The sequence below is a fragment of the Orcinus orca genome, chromosome 10, assembly GCF_937001465.1.
Source record: "Orcinus orca chromosome 10, mOrcOrc1.1, whole genome shotgun sequence".
NCBI lineage: Eukaryota > Metazoa > Chordata > Mammalia > Artiodactyla > Delphinidae > Orcinus > Orcinus orca.
The window spans coordinates 36,140,003-36,166,375 of record NC_064568.1 but is presented as its reverse complement, the minus strand read 5'-3'; the positions used below and the strand labels follow the sequence as shown (position 1 = coordinate 36,166,375).

Here is a 26,373-nt window from a genome sequence, read left to right as displayed (position 1 = left end):
TAATGGGCCCAGACAAGCTGTAATAATAATACAACAGCGTCAGCAGGCTTCAAAGGCAGCCCAAGTGAGTCAGAGCGTGCTGTCCACGGGCGGTGGCCCAGGGGAGGGTCAGTGGGATGTGTCCTGTGGGAAGGTGGGCATCGGTTGTCCTCGCCAGCCCTGGAGGAAACCCGAGCCTGCAAGAACGCCTGGCCTTCCGATGAGGGGTCTTGTGCTCCTGTGTCTGCAGAACTCCGCAGGGATGCTGGAGTGGCAGGTGGGGGGACTTGAACCATTTCCCCGTGAAGACGCTCTAGGAGCAAACACGTTTAAGGCTCTTGGTGGACATATTGCCAAACTGCTCTCCAAATGGGTGGGGCAGCTTGCACCCCAGTGCCTGCCTCTGCCAGTTAGGCCAAACAGCCTGACCTTTGCCAAAGTGAGAGGCCAAACTTGCCCTTCTTTGATGGCTCTCGAGGGTGAGCTTTTATCTTGTGTTAAGCCTGTTGGCCGATCTTTTGTGGAATGTCTGTTCATTCTTTGCAGTCTCCTAATGGGATTTCTAATTTTCTCCCCCCATTTTTTGTTATCTGTAAGAGCGTTTTATAGATTAAAGATACAAGCCTTTGACAAATGTTGTGAGCACTTTTTTCTCGTTTCGTTTAGGTTTCTCTTTTTACTTACAGAAGTTTAGCTTTTACGCAGTCACACCTCAATTTCTTCCTTTGGATTTAGGCTCAGAAAATCTCTCCCTACCGTGAGATTAGATAAGCAGTCATTTGTTCTTCTAGTTATTTTAAGATTTCAGTTTCAACATTTTCTTCTATAATCCACGTGGCTAGGTTTGGGGTCTGATTAGCCCCCAGCCATGCCAGTAGCCCGAGGGCCCAGCCCCATTTGTTGAATGGCTGCTCTCCCTGCCCCGCCTGCCCCACCCGCCTGCCCCTGGTCTCTCCAGGAATCATGTTTGTGCAAGAAGAGGCCCTGGCCAGCAGCCTGTCATCCACCGACAGTCTGACTCCTGAGGACCGGCCCATTGCGCGGGGATGCTCTGATTCCTTGGAGTCCATCCCTGCGGGACAGGTAACATCCTCCTCCTGCTTCTGGGGGTTGGTTTCCTCTGCGGCCAGCTCTTCTGCCTGAAGCTGTCTGGAAGTATGAGGTGGCCTGGCTGGAGTTGTAGCAGATGCTGCCAGTGCTTGGTGTGCTCTGCTTTGTGGTTAAGGGTCTGTTCAGTTAGCGTCTGTCGTCTGTCTCTTTCTTTGGACTGATGGGAATAGGCAGTTTTCTCTTACTGGACCCTGGGGGGCAAAGCCACATAACCCTTAGTGCATGTGAGCAGACTCCCTGGGGAAAGTTCAGAAGGCCCTGGTCAGGGGTGGCTTGTTTGGGCTCCGCACCCATCAGGAAGTTTCTCCCCCTGCTGTCTGGCACCCCTGCGCCATTTTGCCTGTTTCTGCACGTCACCCACCCTGGTAATCTGGGACACGCTGTGACTCTGTTCCTTCTTCCGTGGCTGCTCCTGAGGGTCCCTGAGCTGCTTCCTGTGTCTTGGAAAGAAAGAGGACGGCAGGTGTGGTGCGAGGGGCTCATTTGCTGTGTGCGTGGGGAGTGTGCTTGGTAGCTGGGCCTGCCCAGCCCTGTCTCTCTTCACCAACACAGTGTCACGGCCGTGTGGCACTGGGGCAGTGGGCAGAGTCCTCGCTCTGTCCCAGCACTCCACTGCACTCTCCCTTCACCCTCCCCAGGGTCACAGCAGGAGGCTCCTGAGCCCTAGGTCTTCCCCGCTGCCCAGAGACCATTGGGAGGGCCTTGCCAGGCGCTGCACAGCCTCCGCTCACCATGTCCTCTGCTGGCCCGGTACCAAGTTGGTAGATGGTCCACATGGACCCTGTGGGATGGCACAGGGAACATTCAGATGCCAGACCTGGAGGCACAAGCTGAGCTTGCGGAGGGCGAGAGGCTTTGGCCCAGGGGTTGGGAGTGTGGGCTGGGGTCAGACCGACACGGTAGGGAATCTTAGCTCTGCTGTGCACTGGCAGGATGACTGAGTGAGTCTCTCTGCCTCTCTGAGCCCCAAGATCCACCCTAGGGTGGAGTGTGGGGATAGCAAGGAGCCTCCTGCTGGGCCACGAAGGAGTGCTCAGGGCCTGCCGCCCGGTGAATGCCAGGGCATGGCTGCGGCAGGTGGGGGCTGACCGCGTTTCCTTTCCTGGCAGGCACCTTCTGATGATTTAAGAGACGTGCCGGGAGCTGTTGGCGGTGCAAGGTAAGGAAGAGGCTATCATGGAAGGCATTCTGGGCCTTCTGCACATACTCTGTGGGCCAGTAGTAACCAAGATTTTCTTAAAAGTCTGTTTGCAGAAGTCCTATAGAACTATTTCTTCCTTTAAATAAATAAACACAGCTGAAATGGGCTCTGGTCTGTTTCCAAGTTCTAATCCCTAAACTTTGCATTGACACGTTATCCTACGCTAGGGGTCAGCAGGTCAAAGCCAATTTAGTCCACTGCCTGTTTTGTACAGTCTGTGAGCTAAAAATGATTGTTCCATTCTTAAGGAGCTGTTTTTTTTTAAAATAAACGATGTGGGTGGGGTAGCCCCCAAAGCCTCAAGTGTTTACTGTCTTGACAGAAGAGGTTCCCCAACCCATTCTACATACCCTTTTTCACCAGGGCCAGTAGAGGCCAAGAGGCGCTTGAATTTTTTTTAATTTTTATTGGAGTATAGTTGATTTACAATGTTGTGTTAGTTTCAGGTGTACAGCAAAGTGAATCAGTTATGCATATATCCACTCTTTAAGGTCTTTTCCCATATAGATCATTACAGAGTGTTGAGTAGAGTTCCCTGTGCTATACAGTAGGTCCTTATTATCTATTTTATATATAGTAGTATGTACATACGAATCACAATCTCCCATTTTATTCCTCCTCCAATTCCCCCCGGTAATCATAAGCTTGTTTTCTACATCTGTGACTCTATTTCTGTTTTGTAAATAAGTTTATTTGTATCACTTTTTTTAGATTCCACATATAAGCGATATCATATGATATTTGTTTTTGTCTAACTTCACTTAGTATGACAATTCCTAGGTCCATCCATGTTGCTGCAAATGACATTATTTCATTCTTTTTTATGGTTGAGTAGTATTCCATTGTATATATGTACCAGATCTTCTTTTTCCATTCACCTGTTGATGGACATTTAGGTTGCTTCCATGTCTTGGCTATTGTAAACAGTGCTGCAGTGAACATTGGGGTGCATGTAGCTTTTCGAATTACGGTTTTCTCCGGATATATGGCCAGGAGTGGGATTGCTGGATCATATGGTAGTTCTATATTTAGTTTTTTAAGGAACCTCTATACCGTTCTCCATAATGGTTGTACCGATTTACATTCCCACCAACAGTGCAAGAGGGTTCCTTTTTCTCCACACCGTCTCCAGCATTTACTGTTTGTAGATTTTTTGATGTTGGCCATTCTGACCGGTGTGAGGTGAAACCTCACTGTAGTTTTGATTGGCATTTCTCTAATAATTAATGATGTTAAGCATCTTTTCGTGTGCTTTTTGGCCATCTGCATGTCTTCTTTGGAGAAATGTCTATTTAGATCTTCCACTCATTTTTTGACTGGGATGTTTGTTTTTTTGATATTGAGCTGCATGAACTGTTTGTATATTTTGGAGATTAATCCCTTGTTGGTCGCTTCGTTTGCAAATGCTTTCTTCCATTCTGTGGGTTTTTTCTTTCTTTTTTTTTTTTAACATCTTTATTGGAGTATAATTGCTTTACACTGGTGTGTTAGTTTCTGTAGGTTCTTATTAGTTATCTGTTTTATACATATTAGTGTATATACGTCAGTCTCAATCTCGCAGTTCATCCCACCACCACCACCACCCCCCGTTGCTTTCCCCCCTTGGTGTCCATACGTTTGTTCTCTACATCTGTGTCTCTATTTCTGCCCTGCAGACCGGTTCATCTGTACCATCTTTCTAGGTCCCACATATATGTATTAATATATGATATTTGTTTTTCTCTTTCTGACTTCACCCTGTAGGACAGTCTCTAGATCCATCTACGTCTCTACAAATGACCCAATTTCGTCCTTTTTTTGTGGCTGAGTAATTCTCCATTTTATATATGTGCCACATCTTCTTTATCCATTTGTCTATCTATGGGCATTTAGGTTGCTTTCATGACGTGGCTATTGTAAATAGTGCTGCAGTGAACATTGGGGTGCATGTGTCTTTTTGAATTATGGTTTTCTCTGGGTATATGCCCAATAGTGGGATTGCTGGGTTATACGGTAATTCTATTTTTAGTTTTTTAAGGAACCTCCATACTGTTCTGCATAGTGGCTGTATCAATTTACATTCCCACCAACAGTGCAAGAGGGTTCCCTTTTCTCCACATGTGGGTTGTCTTTTCATTTTGTTTATGGTTTCCTTTGCTGTGCAAAACCTTTTAAGTTAAATTAGGTCCCATTTGTTTATTTTTGTTTTTATTTTCATTACTCTAGGAGGTGGATCAAAAAAGATATTGCTGTGATTTATGTCAGCGATATATGTATATACGTATACATATATTTATATACATATGGAATGTATATATATACAATGTATACATATGTATATTTATATACATACATACACATACAATATGTGTATATATATACATATATTTTAGTTTGCTTGTTTTTTTAATTGAAGTATAGTTGATGTATAATATTATATGTTACAGGTATACAATATAGTGATTCAATTTTTAAAGGTTATAATCCAGTTATAGTTATTATAAAATATTGACTGTATTCCCTGTGTTGTACAATATATCCTTGTACCGTTTTTTATACATAATAGCTCATACTTCTTAATCCTGTACCCCTATCTGGCCCATCCTTCCTTCCCTCTCCCCATTGATAAACACTAGTTCTCTATATCTGTTTTGTTATAGTCACCAGTTTGTTTTATTTTTTAGATTCCACATAAAAGTGATATCATACAATATTTATCTGTTTGACTTATTTCACTTATCATAATACCCTCCAAGTCCATCCATGTTGTTTCAAATGGCAAAATTTCATTATTTTTATGGCTGAGTGGTATTCCATTGTACATATGTACCACATCTTCTTTATCCAGTCATCTGTTGATGGACACTTAGGTTGCTTCCATATCTTGGCAATTGTAAATAATGCTGCTATGAACATTGGGGCACATCTATCTTTTTGAAGTAGTGTTTTGGTTTTTTGGGGGTATATACCCAGGAATGGAATTGCTGGGTCATATGGTAGTTCTATTTTTTTTTTTTTTTTTTTGGCGGTACGCGGGCCTCTCACTGTTGTGGTCTCTCCCGTTGCGGAGCACAGGCTCTGGACGCGCAGGCTCAGTGGCCATGGCTCACAGGCCCAGCTGCTCCGCGGCACATGGGACCTTCCCAGACTGGGGCACGAACCCATGTCCTCTGCATCGGCAGGCGGACTCTCAACCACTGCGCCACCGGGGAAGCCCTATTTTTAGTTTTTTGAGAAACCTCCATACTGTTTTCCACAGTGGCTGCACTAAGTTATATTTCCACCAACAGTATATAAGAATTCCCTTTTCCCCACATCCTTGCCAACATTATTTGCATTCTTTTTGATGATAGCCATTCTGACACGTATGAGGTGATAGCTCATTGTGGTTTTGGTGTGCATTTCCCTGATGATTAGTGATGTTCAGCATCTTTTCATGTGCCTGTTGAGTGTTGTCTATATTTTCCTCTAAGAGTTGTATAGTATTCGGCCTTACATTTAGGTCTTTAATCCATTTTGAGTTTATTTTTGTGTATGGTGTTAGGGAGGGTTCTAATTTCACTCTTTCACATGTAGCTGTCCAGTTTTCCCAGCACCACTTATTGAAGAGACTGTCTTCTCTCCATTGTATATTCTTGTCTCCTTTGTCATAGATTAGTTGACCACAGATGTGTGGGTTTATCTCTGGGCTTTCTCTCCTGTTCCATTGATCTATATTTCTGTTTTTAATGCCAGTACCAAACTGTTTTGATTACTGTAGCTTTGTAGTATAGTCTGAAGTCAGGGAGGCTGATGCCTCCAGCTCCGTTTTTCTTTCTCAAAATTGCTTTGGCTATTCAAAGCAATTTGTCTTTTGTGTTTCCATACAAATTGTAAAATTTTTTGTTGTAATTCTGTGAAAAATGCCATTAGTAATTTGATAGGGATCGCATTGAATCTGTAGATTGCTTTGGGTCATTTTGACAATATTGATTGTCATTTTGACAATATTGATTCTTCCAATCCAAGAACATAGTACATCTCTCCATCTGTTTGTGTCATCTTTGATTTCTTTCATCAGCATCTTATGGTTTTCTGAGTACAGGTCCTTTGCCTCCTTAGGTAGGTTTATTCCTAGGTATTTTATTCTTTTTGTTGCAATGGTAAATGAGAGTGTTCCCTTAATTTCTCTTTCTGATCTTTTGTTGTTAGTGTATAGGAATGCAAGAGATTTCTGTGTATTAATTTTGTATCCTGCAAATTCACTGATGAGCTCTAGTAGTTTTCTGGTAGTGTCTTTAGGATTCTCTGTGTATAGTATAATGTCATTTGCAAACAGTGACAGTTTTACTTCTTCTTTTCCAATTCGGATTCCTTTTATTTCTTCTCTGATGCCGTGGCTAGAAATTCCAAAACTGTGTTGAATAAAAGTGGCAAGAGTGGACATCCTTGTCATGTTCCTGATCTTAGAGGAAATGCTTTCAGTTTTTCACCATTGAGAATGATATTGGCTGTGGGTTTGTCTTATATGGCCTTTATTATGTTGAGGTAGGTTCCCTCTGTGCCCGCTCTCTAGAGAGTTTTTATCATAAATGGGTGTTGGATTTTGTCAAAAGCTTTTTCTGCATCTATTGAGATGATCATATAATTTTTATTCTTCAGTTTGTTAATGTGGTGTATCACATCGACTGATTTGCATATATTGAAGAATCCTTTCATCCTGGGATAAATCCCACTTGATCATGGTGTATGATCCTTTTAAGGTGTTGTTGGATTCTGTTTGCTAGTGTATTTTTTTTAACATCTTTATTAGCGTATAATTGCTTTACAGTGGTGTGGTAGTTTCTGCTTTATAACAAAGTGAATCTGCTATACATATATCCCTATATCTCCTCCCTCTTGTGTCTACCTCCCACTCTCCCTATCCCACCCCTCTAGGTGGTCACAAAGCACCGAGCTAATCTCCCTGTGCTATGCAGCTGCTTCCCACTAGCTATCTGTTTTACATTTGGTAGTGTATATATGTCCATGCCACTCTCTCACTTCCTCCCAGCTTACCCTTCCTCCTCCCTGTGTCCTCAAGTCCATTCTCTACATCTGCATCTTTATTCCTGTCCTGCCCCTAGGTTCTTCAGAGCCTTTTTTTTTGTATTTAGATTCCATATATATGTGTTAGCTCATGGTATTTGTTTTTCTCTTTCTGACTTACTTCACTCTGTATGACAGACTCTAGTTCCATCCACCTCACTGCAGATAACTCAATTTCGTTTCTTTTTATGGTTCAGTAATATTCTGTTGTATATATGTGCCACATTTTCTTTATCATATTCCATTGTATATATGTGCCACGTCTTCTTTATCCATTCATCTGTCGATGGATACTTAGGTTGCTTCCATGTCCTGGCTATTGTAAATAAGCTGCAGTGAACATTGGGGTACATGACTCTTTTTGAATTATGGTTTTCTCGGGGTATATGCCCAGTAGTGGGATTGCTGGGTCGTATGGTAGTTCTATTTGTAGTTTTTTAAGGAACCTCCATACTCTTCTCCGTAGTAGCTGTATCAATTTACATTCTCACCAACAGTGCAAGAGTGTTCCCTTTTCTCCACACCCTCTCCAGCATTTATTGTGTGTATTGTGTGTAGATTTTTTGATGATGGTCATTCTGACTGGTGTGAGGTGATACCTCACTGTAGTTTTGATTTGCATTTCTCTAATGATTAGTGATGTTGAGCATCCTTTCATGTGTTTGTTGGCAATCTGTATATCTTCTTTGGAGAAATGTCTGTTTAGGTCTTCTGCCCATTTTTGGATTGGGTTGTTTGTTTTTTTTGATAATGAGCTGCATGAGCTGCTTGTAAATTTTGGAGATTAATCCTTTGTCAGTTGCTTCATTTACAAATATTTTCTCCCATTCTGAGGGTCGTCTTTTTGTCTTGTTTATGTTTTCCTTTGCTGTGTAAAAGCTTTTGAGATTCATTAGGTCCCATTTGTTTATTTTTATTTCCATTTGTCTAGGAGGTGGGTCAAAAAGGATCTTGCTGTGATTTATGTCATAGAGTGTTCTGCCTGTGTTTTCCTATAAAAGTTTTATAGTGTCTGGTCTTACATTTAGGTCTTTAATCCATTTTGAATTTACTTTTGTGTATGGTGTTAGGGAGTGTTCTAATTTCATTCTTTTACATGTAGCTGTCCAGTTTTCCCAGCACCACTTATTGAAGAGGCTGTCTTTTCTCCATTGTATATTCTTGCCTCCTTTATCAAAGATAAGGTGACCATATGTGAGTGGGTTTATCTCTGGGCTTTCTGTCCTGTTCCATTGATCTATATGTCTGTTTTTGTGCCGGTACAATACTGTCTTGATTACTGTAGCTTTGTAGTGTAGTCTGAAGTCGGGGAGCCTGATTCCTCCAGCTCCATTTTTCTTTCTCAAGATTGCTTTGGCTATTTGGGGTCTTTTGTGTTTCCATACAAATTGTGAAATTTTTTGTTCTAGTTCTGTGAAAAATGACATTGGTAGTTTGATAAGGATTGCATTGAATCTGTAGATTGCTTTGGGTAGTATAGTCATTTTCACAGTGTTGATTCTTCCAATCCAAGAACATGGTATATCTCTCCATCTGTTTGTGTCGCCTTTGATTTCTTTTATCAGTGTCTTATAGTTTTCTGCATGCAGGTCTTTTGTCTCCTTATGTAGGTTTATTCCTAGGTATTTTATTCTTTTTGTTGAAATCGTAAATGGGAGTGTTTCCTTAATTTCTCTTTCAGATTTTTTATCATTAATGTATAGGAATGCCAGAGATTTCTGTGCATTAATTTTGTATCCTGCTACTTTACCAAATTCATTGATTAGTTCTAGTAGTTTTCTCATAGGATTCTCTATGCATAGTATCATGTCATCTGCAAACAGTGACAGCTTTACTTCTTCTTTCCAATTTGGATTCCTTTTATTTCTTTTTCTTCTCTGATTGCTGTGGCTAAAACTTCCATAACTATGTTGAATAATAGTGGTGAGAGTGGACAACCTTGTCTTGTTCCTGATCTTAGAGGAAATGGTTTCAGTTTTTCACCATTAAGAACGATGTTGGCTGTGGGTTTGTCATATATGGCCTTTATTATGTTGAGGTAAGTTCCCTCTGTGCCTACTTTCTGGAGGGTTTTTATCATAAATGGGTGTTGAATTTTATCGAAAGCTTTTTCTGCATCTATTGAGATGATCATATGGTTTTTCTCCTTCAGTTTGTAAATATGGTTTATCACATTGATTTGCATATATTGAAGAATCCTTGCATTCCTGGAATAAACCCCACTTGATCATGGTGTATGATCCTTTTAATGTGCTGTTGGATTCTGTTTGCTAGTATTTTGGTGAGAATTTTTGTGTCTGTGTTCATCAGTGATATTGGCCTGTAATTTTCTTTTTGTGTGGTATTTTTGTCTGGTTTTGGTATCAGGGTGACAGTGGCCTCATAGAATGAGCTTGGGAGTGTTCCTTCCTCAGCAACTTTTTGGAAGAGTTTGAGAAGGAGAGGTGTTAACTCTTCTCTAAATATTTGATATAATTCACCTGTGAAGCCATCTGGTCCTGGACTTTTGTTTGTTGGAAGTTTTTTAATCACAGTTTCAATTTCAATACTTGTGATTGGTCTGTTCCTATTTTCTATTTCTTCCTGGTTCAGCCTTGGAAGGTTGTACCTTTCTAAGAATTTGTCCATTTCTTCCAGGTTGTCCATTTTACTGGTGTATAGTTGCTTGTAATAGTCTGTTATTATCCTTCGTACTTCTGTGGTGTCATTTGTTACTTACCCTTTTTCATGTCTAATTTTATTGATTTGAGCCCTCTCCCTTTTTTCCCTGATGAGTCTCTAGCTAAAGGTCTATCAGTTTTGTTTATCTTTTCAAAGAACCAGCTTTTAGTTTCATTGATCTTTTTTATTGTTTTCTTTGTCTCTATTTCATTTGTTTCTGCTCTGATCTTTATGATTTCTTCTACTCACTTTGGGTTTTGTTTGTTCTTCTTTCTCTAGTTCCTTTAGGTCTAAGGTTAGGTTGTTTATTTGAGATTTTTCTTGTTTCCTGAGGTAAGATTGTATGCTGTAAACTTCCCTCTTAGAACTGCCTTTGCTGCATCCCATAGGTTTTGGATCGTCATGTTTTCGTCATTTGTCTCTAGGTATTTTTTGATTTCCTCTTTGATTTCTTCAGTGATGCATTGGTCGTTTAGTAGCATATTGTTTAGCCTCCATGTGTTTGTGTTTTTTATAATTTTTTTTCCCTGTAATTGATTTCTAATCTCATAGCATTGTGGTCGGAAAGGATGCTTGATATGATTTCAGTTTTCTTAAATTTACCAAGGCTTGGTTTGTTTCCCCAGATGTGATCTGTCCTGCAGAATGTTCAGTGTGCACTTGTGAAGAAAGTGTATTCTGCTGTTTTCGGATGGAATGCCCTATAAATTCAATTAAATCCATCTGGTCTGATGTATCATTTAAGGCTTGTGTTTCCCTGTTGATTTTCTGTCTGGATGATCTGTCCATTGGTGTAAGTGGGGTGTTAAAGTCCCCCACTGTTATGTGTTACCGTCGATTTCCCCTTTTATGGCTGTTGGCATTTGCTTTATATATTGAGGTGCTCCTATGTTGGGTGCATATATATTTACAATTGTTATATCTTCTTCTTGGATTGATCCCTTGATCATTATATAGTGTCCTTTCTTATCTCTGATACAAGTATTGCTACTCCAGCTTTCTTTTGATTTCCATCGCATGGAATCTCTTTTTCCATCCCCTCACTTTCAGTCTATGTATGTCTCTTGGTCTGAAGTGGGTCTCTTGTAGACAGCATATATACTGGTCTTGTTTTTGTATCCATTCAGCCAGTCTGCATCTTTTGGTTGGAGCATTTAATCCATTTACATTTAAGGTAATTATCGATATGTTTGTTCCTATTGCCGTTTTTTAAATTGTTTTGGATTTGTTTTTGTTGGTCTTCTTTCTTCCCTTTTTCTTTTGTACTCTTCTCTTATGGTTTGATGACTATCTTTAGTGTTGTGTTTGGGTTGCTTTTTCTTTTTTGTGTGTGTATCTATTTTAGTGTTTTGGTTTGCAGTTCCCATGAGGTTTTGATGTAGCAGTCTGCATACAAGGTTGTTTTAAGTTGCTGGTCTCTTGATTTCAAATGCAGCTCCCATATTCTGCATTTGTAGTCTCCTCATGGTTGCTGGTTTTGACATCATATTTGTGTATGGGTGATTTCCTACTTAATTACTTTATGTTTGCATTTACCAGTGAGCTTTCCCATTTGTGATTTTCTTATTTCTAGTTGTGGCCTCTTTTTTTACCCCCCTGCCTAGAGAAGTTCCTTTAGCATTTGTTGTAACGCTAATTTGGTGATGCTGAATTCTCTTAGCTTTTGCTTGTCTGTAAAGCTTTTGATTTCTCCGTCAATCTGAATGAGAGCCTTGCTTGTTAGAGTATTTTTGGTTGTAGGTTTTTCCTTTTCATCACTTATACTCCAATAAAGATATTTAAAAGACACATATATATATATGTGTGTGTGTGTATATATATATATATATATATATATATATATATATGTTTGTATATCTCGTGACACTCTCTTCTGGCCTTCAAGAGTTTCTGCTGAAAAATTAGCTGATGACCTTATAGGGATTCCCTTGTATGTTATTTGTTGCTTTTAATATTTTTTCTTTGTATTTAATTTTTGTCAGTTTGATTAATATGTGTCTCGGTGTGTTCCTCCTTGGGTTTATCCTGTATGGGACTCTGTGCTTTCTGGACTTGGGTGACTGTTTCCTTTCCCATGTTAGGGAAGTTTTCGGCTATAATCTCTTCAAATACTTTCTCAGGCCCTTTCCCTTTCTCTTCTTCTTCTGGGACCCCTATAATGTGAACGTTGGTGCATTTAATGTCCCAGAAATCTCTGAGACTGTCCTCATTTCTTTTCATTCTTTTTTCTTTATTCTGTTCTGTGGCAGTGATTTCCACCACTCTGTCTTCCAGCTCACTTATTCGTTCTTCTGCCTCAGTTATTCTGCTATTGATTCCTTATGGTGTGTTTTTCATTTCACTTACTGTGTTGTTCATCTCTGTTCTTTAAATCTTTTGTCTCTTTGTTAAACATTTCTTGTATCTTCTTGGTCTGTGCCTACATTCTTTTTCTGAGATTTTGAATCATCATTACTCTGAATTCTTTTTCAGGTAGATTACCTGTCTCTAAAGGAGCTTGAATTTAAATGTGAAGGTCCTAAGACCCCCAGCCCACTCCCCAAGCCTCTCACCTGTGAAGGCGACTGGGTGCCCCTGCAGGGGACTGTTGTCAAGTTAGTCCATACCCATGAGCACTCATTGCTCTTGGGGCTTGTGGCCAGCGTCTGAAGGACTGAGAAGTCTTCATGATGTGCGCAGGATTGTGTTGGATGCCTGTGGTCTGGACCCTGGAAGTGTGGTGGCCTCAGCCTTCCAGCACCTCGGCTCCCCACCAGGGTGCTTGCTAGGACCAGGCTCAGCTGTTTAGGAGGCTTGGGAGACCCATGGGTTGCTTCTTCAGGGCCAGGGGACAGCAGCAGGACTGGACATGGGAGGTGGGGGCATCCCAGCCCAGCATGTCACTGACCTGGCTTCTCCCCACACAGCCCAGAGCACGCGGAGCCAGAGGTCCAGGTGGTGCCAGGGTCCGGCCAGATCATCTTCCTGCCTTTCACCTGCATTGGCTACACCGCCACCAACCAGGACTTCATCCAGCGCCTGAGCACGCTCATCCGGCAGGCCATCGAGCGGCAGCTACCTGCTTGGATTGAGGCTGCCAACCAGCGAGAGGAGGGCCAGGGCGAGCAGGGCGAGGATGATGAGGAGGAGGAGGAGGATGTTACTGAGAACCGCTACTTTGAAATGGGGCCCCCGGATGTGGAGGAAGAGGAAGAGGGTGGGCCAGGAGAGGAAGAGGAAGAAGAGGAAGAAGAAGAGGAGGAGGAGGAGGGCGAGGAGGAGCGCCTGGCTCTGGAGTGGGCCCTGGGCGCAGATGAGGACTTCCTGCTGGAGCACATCCGCATCCTCAAGGTGCTCTGGTGCTTCTTGATCCACGTGCAGGGCAGCATCCGCCAGTTTGCTGCCTGCCTCGTGCTCACAGACTTTGGCATCGCTGTCTTTGAGATCCCGCACCAGGAGTCGCGGGGCAGCAGCCAGCACATCCTCTCCTCCCTGCGCTTTGTGTTCTGCTTCCCGCACGGCGACCTCACCGAGTTTGGCTTCCTCATGCCGGAGCTGTGCCTGGTGCTCAAGGTGCGGCACAGCGAGAACACGCTCTTCATCATCTCAGATGCCGCCAACCTGCACGAGTTCCACGCTGACCTGCGCTCTTGCTTCGCCCCGCAGCACATGGCCATGCTGTGCAGCCCCGTGCTCTATGGCAGCCACACCAGCCTGCAGGAGTTCCTGCGCCAGCTGCTCACCTTCTACAAGGTGGCGGGCGGCTGCCAGGAGCGCAGCCAGGGCTGCTTCCCTGTGTACCTGGTCTACAGTGACAAGCGCATGGTGCAGACAGCTGCCGGGGACTACTCGGGCAACATCGAGTGGGCCAGCTGCACGCTGTGCTCTGCCGTGCGGCGCTCCTGCTGTGCACCCTCCGAGGCTGTCAAGTCTGCTGCCATCCCCTACTGGCTGCTGCTCACACCCCAGCACCTCAACGTCATCAAGGCCGACTTCAACCCCATGCCCAATCGCGGCACCCACAACTGCCGCAACCGCAACAGCTTCAAGCTTAGCCGTGTGCCGCTCTCCACTGTGCTTCTGGACCCCACACGCAGCTGCACTCAGCCGAGGGGCGCCTTCGCAGATGGCCACGTGCTTGAGCTGCTTGTGGGCTACCGCTTTGTCACCGCCATCTTCGTGCTGCCCCATGAGAAGTTCCACTTCCTGCGCATCTACAACCAGCTGCGGGCCTCACTGCAGGACCTGAAGACTGTAGTCATCGCCAAGACCCCTGCAACCGGGGGCAGGCCTCAGAGCCCCCCTGTGGATGGCCAGGCTGCCGAGGACGGGGCCCGGTAAGACCGAGCATGGGCTTTTGGGGGCCAGGGGGCGGGAGGCCGGCTGAGACCAATCACTTCACCCAGATCTCCAGCACCCCTCAGCATTGCCTTTGGCTCCCTCGGGCTTGGGGCTTGGTGCTGGGCTGCTCCTTATCTCCCAAGGCTTCAGAAGAGGCCCAGGAAAGCTGTCCTTCCACAAAGCCAGGCTGGCCCAGTTCTCTGCCATTTAGAGTCCTGTGTGGCTGGGTCCCACCTTGCCTGGCCCTCTCCACTGGGTCCAAGCATGGCCTCTAGGCATCACCCACGCCTCCTCGCCTCCAGGCTCGCAGTTCCGTGGCTGGCTCTGTGAGCCAGGGGGCTGCTTCAGGCACCACCTGCCTCTGACCCCCAGCTCCAAGCCCGTACCCTTTGGTGAGCCACACACGCCTTCTCAGGAAGACCTGGGTTGCTCAGGGGCCCTCTCTGTGTGTAATTTTGTGAGTCCGTTCCAAAGGAAGCTGTTGGCTGAGAGCAGCAAGGTTTGAGTGTGTGAGCTGGGTGGTCACTTTGTGCAAAGCTCCTTTTCTTCTGGGGGGAGAGTGAAGTGCAGAGAGGGGAGGAGTTGGCAGCCCTGTCCTCTTCTTTTTTTTTTTTTAATTTATTTTTGGCTGCATTGGGTCTTTGTTGCTGCATGCGGGCTTTTTCTAGTTGTGGTGAGCGGGGGCTACTCTTCACTGTGGTGTGCAGGTTTCTCATTGTGGTGGCTTCTCTTGTTGCAGAGCACAGGCTCTAGGCGCGTGGGCTTCAGTAGTTGCGGCACGCAGGCTCAGTAGTTGCGGCTCGTGGGCTCTAGAGTGCAGGCTCAGTAGTTGTGGCGCACAGGCTTAGTTGCTCTGCGGCATGTGGGATCTTCCCAGACCAGGGCTCGAACCCGTGTCCCCTGCATTGGCAGGTGGATTCTTAACCACTGCTCCACCAGGAAAGCCCAGCCCTGTCTTCTTCTTCCTTACTCTCCTTCCCCTGCTCCTGCCCCCGAGCCTGGCTTCTCTCAGGGCCGCCTGGGATTGGCATATAATGGCTTGTGTGGGGCCATGGTCACACCCACAGGTTCACCCCTGCCTGGGGCTCAAGAGGCACCCTGTGCCCTTCAGGGTGCCCCTTTCTCCTATTACTGCTCCCAACTTCATGTATGCTGGGGCTTCCCTACCTGGGCAAGAAAGCCCTTTGTTTTTTGGCCTTCCTGTCCCATGAGACACGGTGTAGCTCACTTTCTCTTCCATCCTGGTGGACAGTGGAGACCCTGCCCTCACCCCAACATCTCACGCCTTCTCTGTCCAACCCAGCCCCTCAACTGATGCTCCCAAAGGTCATCCAGCATCTTCCTGGCTGAATCAGGGACCCCGTCTTATGCCCAGCTCAAGTTCCATGCTCTCCATAGAGACCCTTGATGCCTCCAGGTACTGGAGAGCCCCTTATGCCAGAGGCGGCCTTGCATGGCCATCTCTCCGTCTCCCTGCCCCTATGATGAGGCTTCAGATGGTGACACTTTGTCTCAGTTTCCCTGCCACCCTCAAGCCTGGCTGGACCCTGCCCACAGTAGGGACTGCATGCAGAAAGCAGGCGCTCTGCTTCATCCCAGCAGATGCATCTCTGCTCCAAGACAGCAGGAGGGCAGCCCAGAGGGCTTGGGGGCATTTGGCCCAGTGCAAGATCAGGGCCCCAGGGATCTCTTTCAACAGCTGGACTGTCCAGTTGAGAGGATGCCATCCAGGACTCCCCACCAGCATGAGCTTGGGCATGTAGGCTGGTGGCAGGGAGCTCCAGACTTCTGTGAGGGTTCTTTCTGAGCTTGTTTGATCTCATGCTTGGAACAGACCAGAGAAAACCCAGTGTGGCCACATGCAGTGGTGGCCGAGTGGGGTGAGATCCCGGGCTACCTGAGGAGGCCTCGAAGGCAAACTGAGGAGCGGTTTGAGTATTTGGTTCTCAACTCCATGTTCCCCAAGGTCCCAGCCCTGGGCACCTTGGTCTGTGCTCTGGACTCTGTAGTGGCATTTCTGACACCTTTACCACCTTCTCAAAATGATTTTTCAGCCCATGAGCCACATCTGTCTTTCTCAGCCCTGCCCTATCTTCCCATCTCCCCCCGAAGAGAAAGGGCCCCGGCACTTTCTCTCTGCTCTTTGGTCTTCCCATAAGGAGCCAAGATGAAATCCCCAGATGACCCCAGAGGTGGTGTGTGGTACATGCGTTTCCCTCACACTGAGGTTACACGTGGGATGTGAATCTGTATTTGGGACTCATGTGTTAATATGGTTTTTCTTGGGGGATTGGGAGATGCAGCAATGAGCAGCATCTCCAGGAGGTCCCGGCAGAGGCTCCAGCTCCAGCCCCAGCCCCAGCCCCAGCCCCAGCGGAGGTCCCAGCTCTAACCCCAGCAAAGACCCCAGCTCCGGCAGAGCCCTCAGTGCCAGCTTTGGTCCCAGCGGAGGCCCCAGCCTCAGCAGAGACCCCTTTGGAGGCCTCAGTGGGGGCCTCAGCCCCGGCAGCAGAGGCCCCAGCACAAGTGGAGGCCCCCGCCCAGTACCCAAGTGAGCACTTGATCCGGTCCACGTCGGAGGAGAATCAGATCCCTTCGCACCTGCCCGCCTGCCCGTCGCTCCGGCACATCGCCAGCCTGCAGGGGAGCGCCATCGTCGAGTTCTTCCACAGCAGCGTTGCCGAGGTAGGGCCAGCGCACCTGTGGAGGAAGGCGGCACTGTCGTCCTGGGGCCCCGGCAGGCTCATCTTGGGGTTAGCCTCAGGTTCCCAGACTTATGTGTGCTGGCTTTTCCCCCAGCTTCAGCTGTTCACAGCTTTGAGGGCCTGAGTAGGGAGAACCTGGGGTGCCCTTCCCTGGCCAGTTGTTCCCTCCATCACCGCCTCCTCCTGTGGCCATTCCTAGCCTCGGGCCCCGGGCAGACCCCACGGCACACCGTCTCCCATCCCTCACCACCTCTCTGCTTCGGAGTTTATAAATACGTTGACGAGACACAGTAGAGGTCCCATGCCTCCCCATCCAAGGCTGTGGGCCCGTCCCTGGGACGGCAGGTCACTGGGTAGTGGGGCTGGCGGAGGCCACCCTCCGCAGAGGCCTGGAGGAGGAGCTGTGTGCCCCGGCCGCCCTGCTCTCCTGCAGGCCCCAACCCGGCCCCTCTGTGTCCAGGTGGAAAACGAGGAGCTGCGGCACCTCCTGTGGTCGTCGGTGGTGTTCTACCAGACCCCGGGGCTAGAGGTGACCGCCTGCGTGCTGCTCTCCACCAAGGCCGTGTACTTTGTGCTGCACGATGGCCTACGCCGCTACTTCTCGGAGCCGCTGCAGGGTGGGCACTGGGGCCTGAGGGGATGGGCGGGGTTCTGTCTCTAGAGCCCCTGTGCCACGTCAGGCAGCAGCGATTTGCTGCACTGGGCCAAGAATCTCTTTTCTGAGGAAGGGGGGTGATGACAGCACTTTCCTCCTGGAGCTGTCACATGGGATGCGAGGCCAGGCGTGAAAGCGCCCAGTAAGGCCCTGTGAGTGCCCGGGACCCAGGCGTGCTGGGGGGGTGTCGGGCAGCCTCTGCCCCTTGGGGCCTTGGTGGGTGCCTTAGCCAGTGCCCTGTCCTAGGGCTCCTGGTGTCTCCAGCGTACCAGGCAAGGGTCAGACTGTAAAACACGTTTCCCCGAGGCCATGTGTGCTCAGAGGTGGCGGGGGCTCCTTGCCAGGCCTCAGTGGGCCAGGCCATCAAGGGGGCCCATTCCTGCTCCACGCAGCTGCACACCTGGGAACCTTGTGCTCACCCAGCACGACCACCACCATGTTCGCTCCCTTTCTGTCTACCACAGATTTCTGGCATCAGAAAAACGCCGACTACAACAACAGTCCCTTCCACATCTCTCAGTGCTTTGTTTTAAAACTCAGCGACCTGCATGTAGTCAACGTTGGACTCTTTGACCAGTATTTCCGGCTGACGGGTGAGTGGCCACTGTGCTTTTGTCCTATTTTGGGTGAAGGCCAGTGTCACCAGTGGGCTTCCACCTTCATATGTGGGTGCATTATCGCAGGCAGAGTTTATCTGCTCAAAAACCAGTTCACCGGAGCGGGAGGAAGCAGCTTCAGGAACTGCTGAGAGGGCAGAACTCACCCCTCAGTTCTTGGAGCGAGAGGCTGGGGACAGAGGCGGCAAAGTGCTGGGTGGGCGGGCAGAGTGGGCCCTGGGCTCACGGGCAGGATGTTTCTGACTCATACTTCCTGAAGAGAGAAAGCTAAGCTCTTTCCCTAATGCCTCTGTATCCCCTTCCAGAAAAATGTTACAGCCCTTCCGGCCTGAGAAATGGCCGTCTCCCCAGGCCCCGTGATGCTTCCTCAAGTGGGTCCTCCTGACCCTGGCTCTGTGGTCCTCAGGTCCAGGCTAACCTGCTAGAGACTAGAGACGGCTCCAGGGGTGGGGATGGGGCTGGGGGGAGTAGCAGCCTGCAACCGTGCCCGGCCCCTTCTCCCGCAGGCTCCTCTCCGGCGCAAGTGGTTACATGCTTGACACGGGACAGCTACCTGACACACTGCTTCCTCCAGCACCTCATGGCCGTGCTCTCCTTGCTGGAACGCACGCCCTCACCTGAGCCTGTCGACAAAGACTTCTACTCTGAGTTTGGAAACAAGACCACAGGTATCCCCACCCAGCTCAGGTCTCCTCGCCAACCCCAAGGGCTGCAGCAGGCCCCGGAACAACCTCTCTGTGCTGCAGCACCCTCTCTGCTTCTAGCGCTCATGCTCTCTCGCTCGCTCGCGCTCTCTCTCTCTCTCTCTCTCTCTCTCTCTCTCTCTCTCTCTCTCTCTCTCTCTCTCTCTCTCTCAGGGTTTTCCATGGCTTTTCCATGGCAGAGTCTCTGGCCCGGCAAATCCACAACCGTTCAGCATCTCAGTGTCTGCTCTACTCTGAGCTGCTGGGCTGAGGGTCTCTGCCTGAGGGTGGGGGCTTGGAGTGCTCTCTCCCACTTCTGACAGACACGTGACTCATGCTGCTGTCTCTGGGTGGCTTGGGGCTGCTGGTGAACCACCACAGGCCAGTTCCAGGCTGCAGCCCCGGTGGCGTCTCTCTCTGCAGGGAAGATGGAGAACTATGAGCTGATCCACTCAAGCCGTGTCAAGTTCACCTACCCCAGTGAGGAGGAGGTTGGGGACCTGACATTCACTGTGGCCCAGAAGGTGGCTGACCCAGAGAAGGCGCCATCCCTCAGCATCCTGCTGTATGTGCAGGCCTTCCAGGTGGGCACACCACTATCTGGGCGCTGCAGGGGCATGTTGCGCCCCAAAACGCTCCTGCTCACCAGCGCCGAGATCTTCCTCCTGGACGAGGACTTCGTCCACTACCCGCTGCCCGAGTTTGCCAAAGAGCCGCCACAGAGGGACCGGTACCGGCTGGACGACGGCCGCCGCATCCGGGACCTGGACCGCGTGCTCATGGGCTACCAGACATACCCACAGGCCCTCACCCTGGTCTTTGACGACGTGCAGGGCCACGACCTCATGGGCAGCGTCACCCTGGACCACTTTGGGGAGGTGCCAGGTGGCCCAGCTAGAGGCGGCCAGGGCCGTGAGGTCCAGTGGCAGGTGTTTGTCCCCAGCGCTGAGAGCCGAGAGAAGCTCATCTCGCTGTTGGCCCGCCAGTGGGAGGCCCTTTGTGGCCGGGAGCTGCCCGTGGAGCTCACTGGCTAGCCCGGGTAGTAGCTGGCCCTTGCCACCCGCCGTGTCTGGCCTGGTGTCCACTCAGGGCCAGGAAGCAGGCTTTCTTTGCTTTTTTAAAATGTTTTCTCTTCTCTTTCGGTACCTTTGGTTGATTGTCCTCCCAGAGAATGTGAACATGTGTGTTCAGTTGGTTCTCAGCCTCCCGCGGATCTGCTGCCTGCCCCTGGTGCCGCGTGGCCAGGCACACCAGTTTCGTGTCTTCTTTCGTGGGACCGTTGTTAACATGTGGCGCCGTGGGTCTGGTTTACTCTTTTACGCGTCCTTTCCCGAGATGTTAAGTTCAGTCTTGTTGCTGTTGCTGTCATTGTGGGCACTTGCTGCTAATTATGAAGCTGGCAGAGAAATGCACATTGAAAGCTCCCGCTCCATGCAGTTTTCCAAAGGGGAGGCCTCTCCTGGTCCAGACAAGTGGGAGAGCCCCATGGGGGCAGGAGTCCCCCAGGCCTTGGGGCTGAGAGGGCTGGGAGCAGGGGACCTAGAGCTGCCAGCACCAAGTGTGATTCCTGTTGCCTATTTTCTCTATTCCAGTAAAGCCAAGTTTGACACAGTCTGGGTCTTTTATTTCAAGGGCCACTGGGGTCCCAGCAGGGCATTGGTTCAGGGTGTGGTTGGCCTGAGGGGGAGAGGGTGCCTAGAGATGCAAGAAGGTCTTGGGGTAAAGGAAGAGGGGAGGAGCCTGTGAAGGGCAAAGGGAGCTGCTCTCCCAGGGCCAGATGCTGGATGGGTGTCTGTGGAGCCTGGGACAGGGGAGGTGTGAGGGCATCTTTGGACAGGGCCGTGCTGGGCTGTGGCTAAACCAGGAGCCTCAGGGCAAATGAGAGGAATGAAGCTCCTCAGGTGCCCCTGGCACACCGGCTGCTGCCCTGCCAGCCCTCAGGTCAGGACTGTCACACCCGACCTGTTGTGAGGGTTAGGCCTGGCGTCTGGGACGGCTTACTCTGTGGGGTCTAGGGGTCTCACCAGCATGGCCTGCAGAGGAGGTGGCCCCAGCGGTGGATAGTGGGGAGGAGGGCTCTGTGCCGTCCGTGTCTGGGTTCATGTCCTGAGAGATGATTGCTTCAGGGAGCTCTGCTGAGGTAGGACGTGGGATTTCTTTGGGAGCCAGCCCCTGTGCCCAGTCCCTCCTCAACCCATTTCTACCCCATAGCAGGGCCCCTGAGGCCCACTTACTTTCTCTCATCCTGGCCAGTCAGGAGCCTTCGGCCCTAAGGCTGCAGGACCGTTTTGGTCCAGCAGTATTGGGGATGGGGGAGGGGCCAGCCGGGTTCCCAGGCCTGCTTCTCATTTTTCCCTTCGTGCCAGCAGAGTGGGGATCCGTGCCTGGAGGACCCATCACCATCAGGAAGGCTGTGGTGGATGGGAGGAGCCACCAAGGGGAGGGGAGGGTCTCTGCATTCACCTCCCCCCAGCCAAATCTCAAAGACCAGCCCCATGGCCCCTCAGCTGATGGGGGAGGGACTGCCCCCAACCAGACCTTTATCAAAAGCCCGTACAGATGGGCCACCTGCCTGTCTCCATCGGTTATGTCATACATAAATGGGGATTTATAGACCAGAGGCAGGGTCCACCATGCATAGGCCTTACCACCTAGACTGCTGTTCCCAGGTCCCACAGCCCAACAGTTAGCAGCCGACCCCAGCCTGGGTCCGTGAGGACAGGACCTAATGGGGGGAGTCCATGCAATGTAGTGGGGGGAAGGGCGCCCCACAGGCAGCAGACCTGGGGTTGGATCTTCACACTGGTTAGCTGAGTGATCTTAGACAAATTCCCTAGCCCCTTTGAGCGTCCGTTTCCCCACCAGTAACAGGATAATAAAAGTGCCTGCATTCATTCAGCCCACAAATCTGAAGTGAGCATCCACGCGTGAACCAGCCCGGCCCCTTCCCTGCTCTCCCATAGCTGGCATTCCAGTGGGGGACAGAAAATAAACTAGTGTCAGCTGGTGGCCAGTGCTACGAGGAGGTGAAGGCGGGAGACCTTTGACCTGAGGCTGAACCTTGTGGTGAGTCCTGTGAGGATCTGGGGTAACGGCAGCACCCAGGGAGCTCGCTCTGTGGTTATGGAGTAGAAAAGCCTGTGGTGGAACAGAGTTGGGGGTGTGGAGAGCAGGCAGCCGGGTCAGAGAGGCTGGCCTGCTGTGGACAGGGATGCGGGGCACAGGGGGCAAGCCTCAGGGCTGAGTGGAGAATGGATTGGGAAGGGAGGGCCACTGGCAGCAGGGAGGCCTCTCTGGGCGAGAAGGGTGGCGCAGGGACACATGGGGGATGGGGATCCTGGGCAGTGGAGGCCGAGCAGGGCAGGTGCGGGGGAGCAGCCTGATGACTGTCCACTTAGCAGGGAGTTGGAGGCCTGCACGTGCCCTCAGCAGCTGGAAAGGTAGAGGCAGACGAACCTGATTCAGAGGCTGCCCTCTCCCCCAGGCACCAGAACCCCCCAGAGCTTCTGAATGAAACATGCTGGGCTTGCAGGTACTTGGGGTTGGGGAGTTGTTTGCATCTGCTCCTGAGTGTGCTTCACAACCTCTGAAACACCCCAGGCTTGTGGCTAATGGTGGGCTTGGAGACTGACGCCAGGAGGAGGGTCCCGGGCCAGGAAGCCCCAAGCTGGGCCCAGGCGTCCATGCAGGGGTCAGTGGCCAGCACCTTCCCTTCCGCCTGCAGGCTGCTGATACGCAGGAGGAAATCCTGGCGGGTTCCTGTGGGGGTGAGCTGGCGGGGCCTCCCGGCTGCTTTTAAAGCGCCCGCCCTCCCTGTCCTGCCTGCCCGCCCTGTGCCTGCCTCCTAGAGCTCATTCTCCGCGCCGGCTGCCCCAGTTCTGTCCTGGACAGCGTGCCCGCCAGCCACCACCAGCCATGGCAGGGCCCCGGGACCACCTCCTGCTCTGCCTGCTGGTCCTCTGCCTGGCAGGCTTCAGCTTCATCGGGGGGCAGAAGGTGAGTGTGAGCCGGTCGTGGGGGGCATGACATCCAGGCCCTCCCAGCCAGTAGTAGGAGCAGGGAGGGAGCGCTCATGGATCAGGCACGGGGCTGGGGACACAGGGCAGCTGGTTCTTGTCTGACCTTCTCTGAGCTGGACAGAGGGCTGGGCTCTTGTGCCCACCTCCCCAGGCTGAGGTCTGTGTCTCGCTGCTTGGGGTGGCAGGGATGTGTCAGCCTGCCCCTCTGTGTCCGGCTAGCCAGCCGGGGGGTGTGGGCAGCCGTCCCAGGTCTCCCCAGCCTGAGGGTAGAGTATACAGAGCCGGGCCCATCCCCCTGCCCGGACTGAGGCCCGGTGTCTCTGTGGCCCTGGCTTGGGGATGGGAGATGTGATCACCCCCAACCCTCGCAGGGCTGACAAACTGAGAGGCTCACGTGGACCATGTGTAGGCGTGCTGGGTGTGTGTGCATGTGTGTGTGCCCAGAGGCAGAATGAGGTCTACTCACCCCCAGTCCCTCTGGGCAAACAGCAGCCAACAATAATGCTCTCAAGCCTAAGAGCTGCTGTTCAAGTGCACAGCCCTGGGCACACCCAGCATCATCCCCTCAAGCCATCCCAGCCCCTGAGCAGTGGGCCCTGTTATTCTCCGCTTGAGGAAGCCAAAACCCAAGGATGATAGAGACAGGTTGGTCCAACTCCAGAGCCACGCTCCAGACCGCCATCTGCGGTTCCCCATCTGGCCATGAGGGAGGAGCCGATGGTCCCAGTGTGTGGCTGTCAGGTCCACATGCACAAGCCCCCTTTGGGATGCCTGTCTGCAGATCCACCCAAGCCCTATAGTAGGGACATTTTCCCAACTGGAGTTTCTGTGAGAGCCTCCCACCCTAGGCCTGGAGACAGTCACCTGGCTGGGGCCTGCCTCCAGGTGAAGGACCCTCTCCTGTGAGGCCAAGTTCTCTTGGGGCAGCTGCTACTGTCCCCAAATCACTAACAGGCAGACTGAGGTCCCGAGAGGAAAAGGACTTGCCCAGGATCCCACTGCCAGGCAGAGCCAGGACAGGGACCCAGGCCCTGTGCTACCCTGGGGCTTGCTCTCATCGGCCTTGTGGTCTGGTGAGGGGCCTCACCAGCTTCAGGGCCAAGTCAGGGTTGGGAACGGGCAGATCTGAGGTTGAAAAAGTGACAGTGATGGTGGAAGAGCCAAGGGTTTCAGGCTGTGCTGAGCCCTGCAGGTGGTTCCTGCTCCCTCCCTGCCTCGGTTTCCCCATGTGTACAATGCAAGGGAATTTCGAAGGCCACCTCCTTATGTTCTTGTGACAGGGGTCTATGAGGGGCCTCAGCCTGGGAGTTTTTCCTTGTCACAGACCACCTCTAAGTCTGCCTTCTGGGGCTGGGGCTCAGACCTCCTGGGCCAGGGAAGAGGGCCCTGGGGGTTCTTGTCAGGGACGCAGCGACGCTGGCCTCTCACTCACCCTCAGTCCCTCAGCACTACCGGCACCTTGTGTAGCACGAGATCCACTGTAAACATTAGGAAACCGAGGCTCTAAGGGGAAGGGATGACTTCTGGGTCACATAGCTAGTGAGGAGCAGAACTCAAACACAGGAAGATTCAGGCAGTAGAGGCAGAGAAGGCTTCCTGGAGGAGGGGGCTTAGCACCTGTCTATTCAAGTCTTTCACAAGTGCCTCCTCTGCTAGGTGTATGCTGGTGCAGGTGAAGCCTGTGGTCTCAAGCTGGGGTTTGAAGGGAGAAGAGCATTGATCTTGGGCAGGGGGAAGTAGTTTGGGAGGTCCCTTCCCATCTGAGGGAGTTTGGGTTCTGGGCCCTGGACCCCAGCTTGAGGGAACTTCTTCCACCTTCTCACAACAGGCTAACACCTCGTGTCTCCTCAACTTCCCCAGCAGTGTCTCTATGGGATGCAAACATTGCAAAATCAGTTCTGGATTAGGACAGGGAGGGGAGCAGCACCCGCCTGGCTCAGACGGGTCCCGAGGTGCCCTAGGGAAGAAGGGAATCTGATTCAGCACTCGGCTGGAATCCAGCCTCACTCCACCCAACGGGACCAGTGGCGAGATTGTCGGCTGGGGCTGATGCTCCTTCCACGCCACCAGGCAGAGGGGGCCTGCATGCCCACTTCCGGTGAGGTCCCAGAGAGAAGTGTGACTTGTCCGCTGGTTTATCCATCCATCACACAGTTACAGATGCAACAGCTCGTGAATGAGTGTCCACCCCACCACCAGCCACAAGGCTCCAGCTTCCTCCCGTGCTTGTGACTCACCCCCCACTTGACAGGACCTCCCCCTCTGCCCAAGAGTGAGGACAGTGCTCTCTCACTGCCCCTGAGCCCTTATCCAGGGCTGCTCTGAGGACTGGTCCCTGGGCCATTGCGCTGACGCTGGCAGCTGTGTCTGGCTGGCCAGGTGGCCCTCGGGGGAGCCCACCACCTGCAGAGCCTTTGCCCTGAGCCAGCAGCTGCCTGGCCCTGAAATTACCCAACTTCCTAGTCGCTCCCTGGCTCAGCAAAGACCGAGCCTCAGGCTGGGGAATGAGACCACAACATCCAGCCCCACAGCTCGGGCTGAGGCCGCCCGCAGCAACTTCCCTCTTTGCAGACCACAGAGGCAGGAGCGGAAAAGGCCAAATCACAGCAGCTGGGAGAGGCCCTGGGACCTTCATGTACACCAGAAAGTACTGAGGCACTATTTCTCCTTTTCTCTGCCTTTGAGAGCCACACATCTGTGATGTGTTCTAGGAAAGAGATGTTCTGGGTTTACTCCCTTTTGGAGCACATTGTGTTCAGCACTTTTTTTTTTCTTTTTTTTTTAACATCTTTATTGGGGTATAATTGCTTTACAACGGTGTGTTAGTTTCTGCTTTATAACAAAGTGAATCAGTTATACATTTCAGCACTCTTTAAGATGAGAACTTCTCAGCTTCTCCAGGCCATGCCCCAAGCCCCTGAAAGCTCTCCTCATCAAAATGCACTTTGCTGTGGTCTTTTCTCCCACTGACAACCAAGAGTTTAGCTTCCATTCCTCCAGGGCCAGTGCTGTAGGTTATTGGGACTTTGTTGCCATAATGGTAGCCCCACTGATGGTGGACTTGGGGGAGCTGTGACAGGCCAGCGAGTGGACTGCAGGCCTAGGGCTTTCTTGGCTCTCAGGTGACCATCTCTTCTCCTGCCCCCACCTCTGTTCTCCATGCAGCAGCCAGAGGGCCCATTTAAAACATAAACGAGTCCTGGGTCTGCTCCGGACTCCACCTCCCCTCACTGGCCTGGCCTGGCCCCAGCCCCTCTCCAGCCTCCTCTCTGCCTGTCTCTGTGTGTCTCTGCCTCATCACACACGGCCGTTTGCTTCTTCCCACTTCGTGACTTTTGCCTCTCCTGTCCCCTCTGCTAGGAGCAGTGACCCTGACC

General features: G+C 50.5%; 2 protein-coding genes across 10 annotated transcripts in view; both read left to right on the top strand.

Annotated features, from left to right (window-relative positions):
* The window catches only part of NISCH (nischarin), a 42,952-nt gene extending 22,363 nt beyond the window's left edge, over positions 1-20,589 (top strand). The window contains exons 14-22 of one of the 5 annotated variants that reach the window (XM_033424569.2): positions 938-1,062; positions 2,199-2,248; positions 12,904-14,313; positions 15,621-15,734; positions 16,621-17,002; positions 17,483-17,639; positions 18,142-18,270; positions 18,801-18,962; positions 19,401-20,589. In XM_033424569.2, the coding sequence (XP_033280460.1) occupies positions 938-1,062; positions 2,199-2,248; positions 12,904-14,313; positions 15,621-15,734; positions 16,621-17,002; positions 17,483-17,639; positions 18,142-18,270; positions 18,801-18,962; positions 19,401-20,011 (3,140 nt within the window). In that variant the 3' untranslated portion in view covers positions 20,012-20,589. Of the gene's footprint in view, positions 1-937; positions 1,063-2,198; positions 2,249-12,903; positions 14,314-15,620; positions 15,735-16,614; positions 17,003-17,482; positions 17,640-18,141; positions 18,271-18,800; positions 18,963-19,400 lie in introns of those variants that run through there. The other 4 variants (XM_033424568.2, XM_033424572.2, XM_033424570.2 and 1 more) reach the window with 4 other exon arrangements.
* Positions 20,590-20,720: 131 nt separating this feature from the next.
* STAB1 (stabilin 1) overlaps positions 20,721-26,373 on the top strand; it is a 29,047-nt gene continuing 23,394 nt past the window's right edge. For 2 of the 5 annotated variants that reach the window (XM_033424549.2, XM_033424547.2), the window contains exon 1: positions 22,785-22,973. In XM_033424549.2, the coding sequence (XP_033280440.2) occupies positions 22,893-22,973 (81 nt within the window). In that variant the 5' untranslated portion in view covers positions 22,785-22,892. Of the gene's footprint in view, positions 22,974-26,373 lie in introns of all 5 variants that reach the window. The other 3 variants (XR_004482306.2, XM_033424550.2, XM_004267896.4) reach the window with 3 other exon arrangements.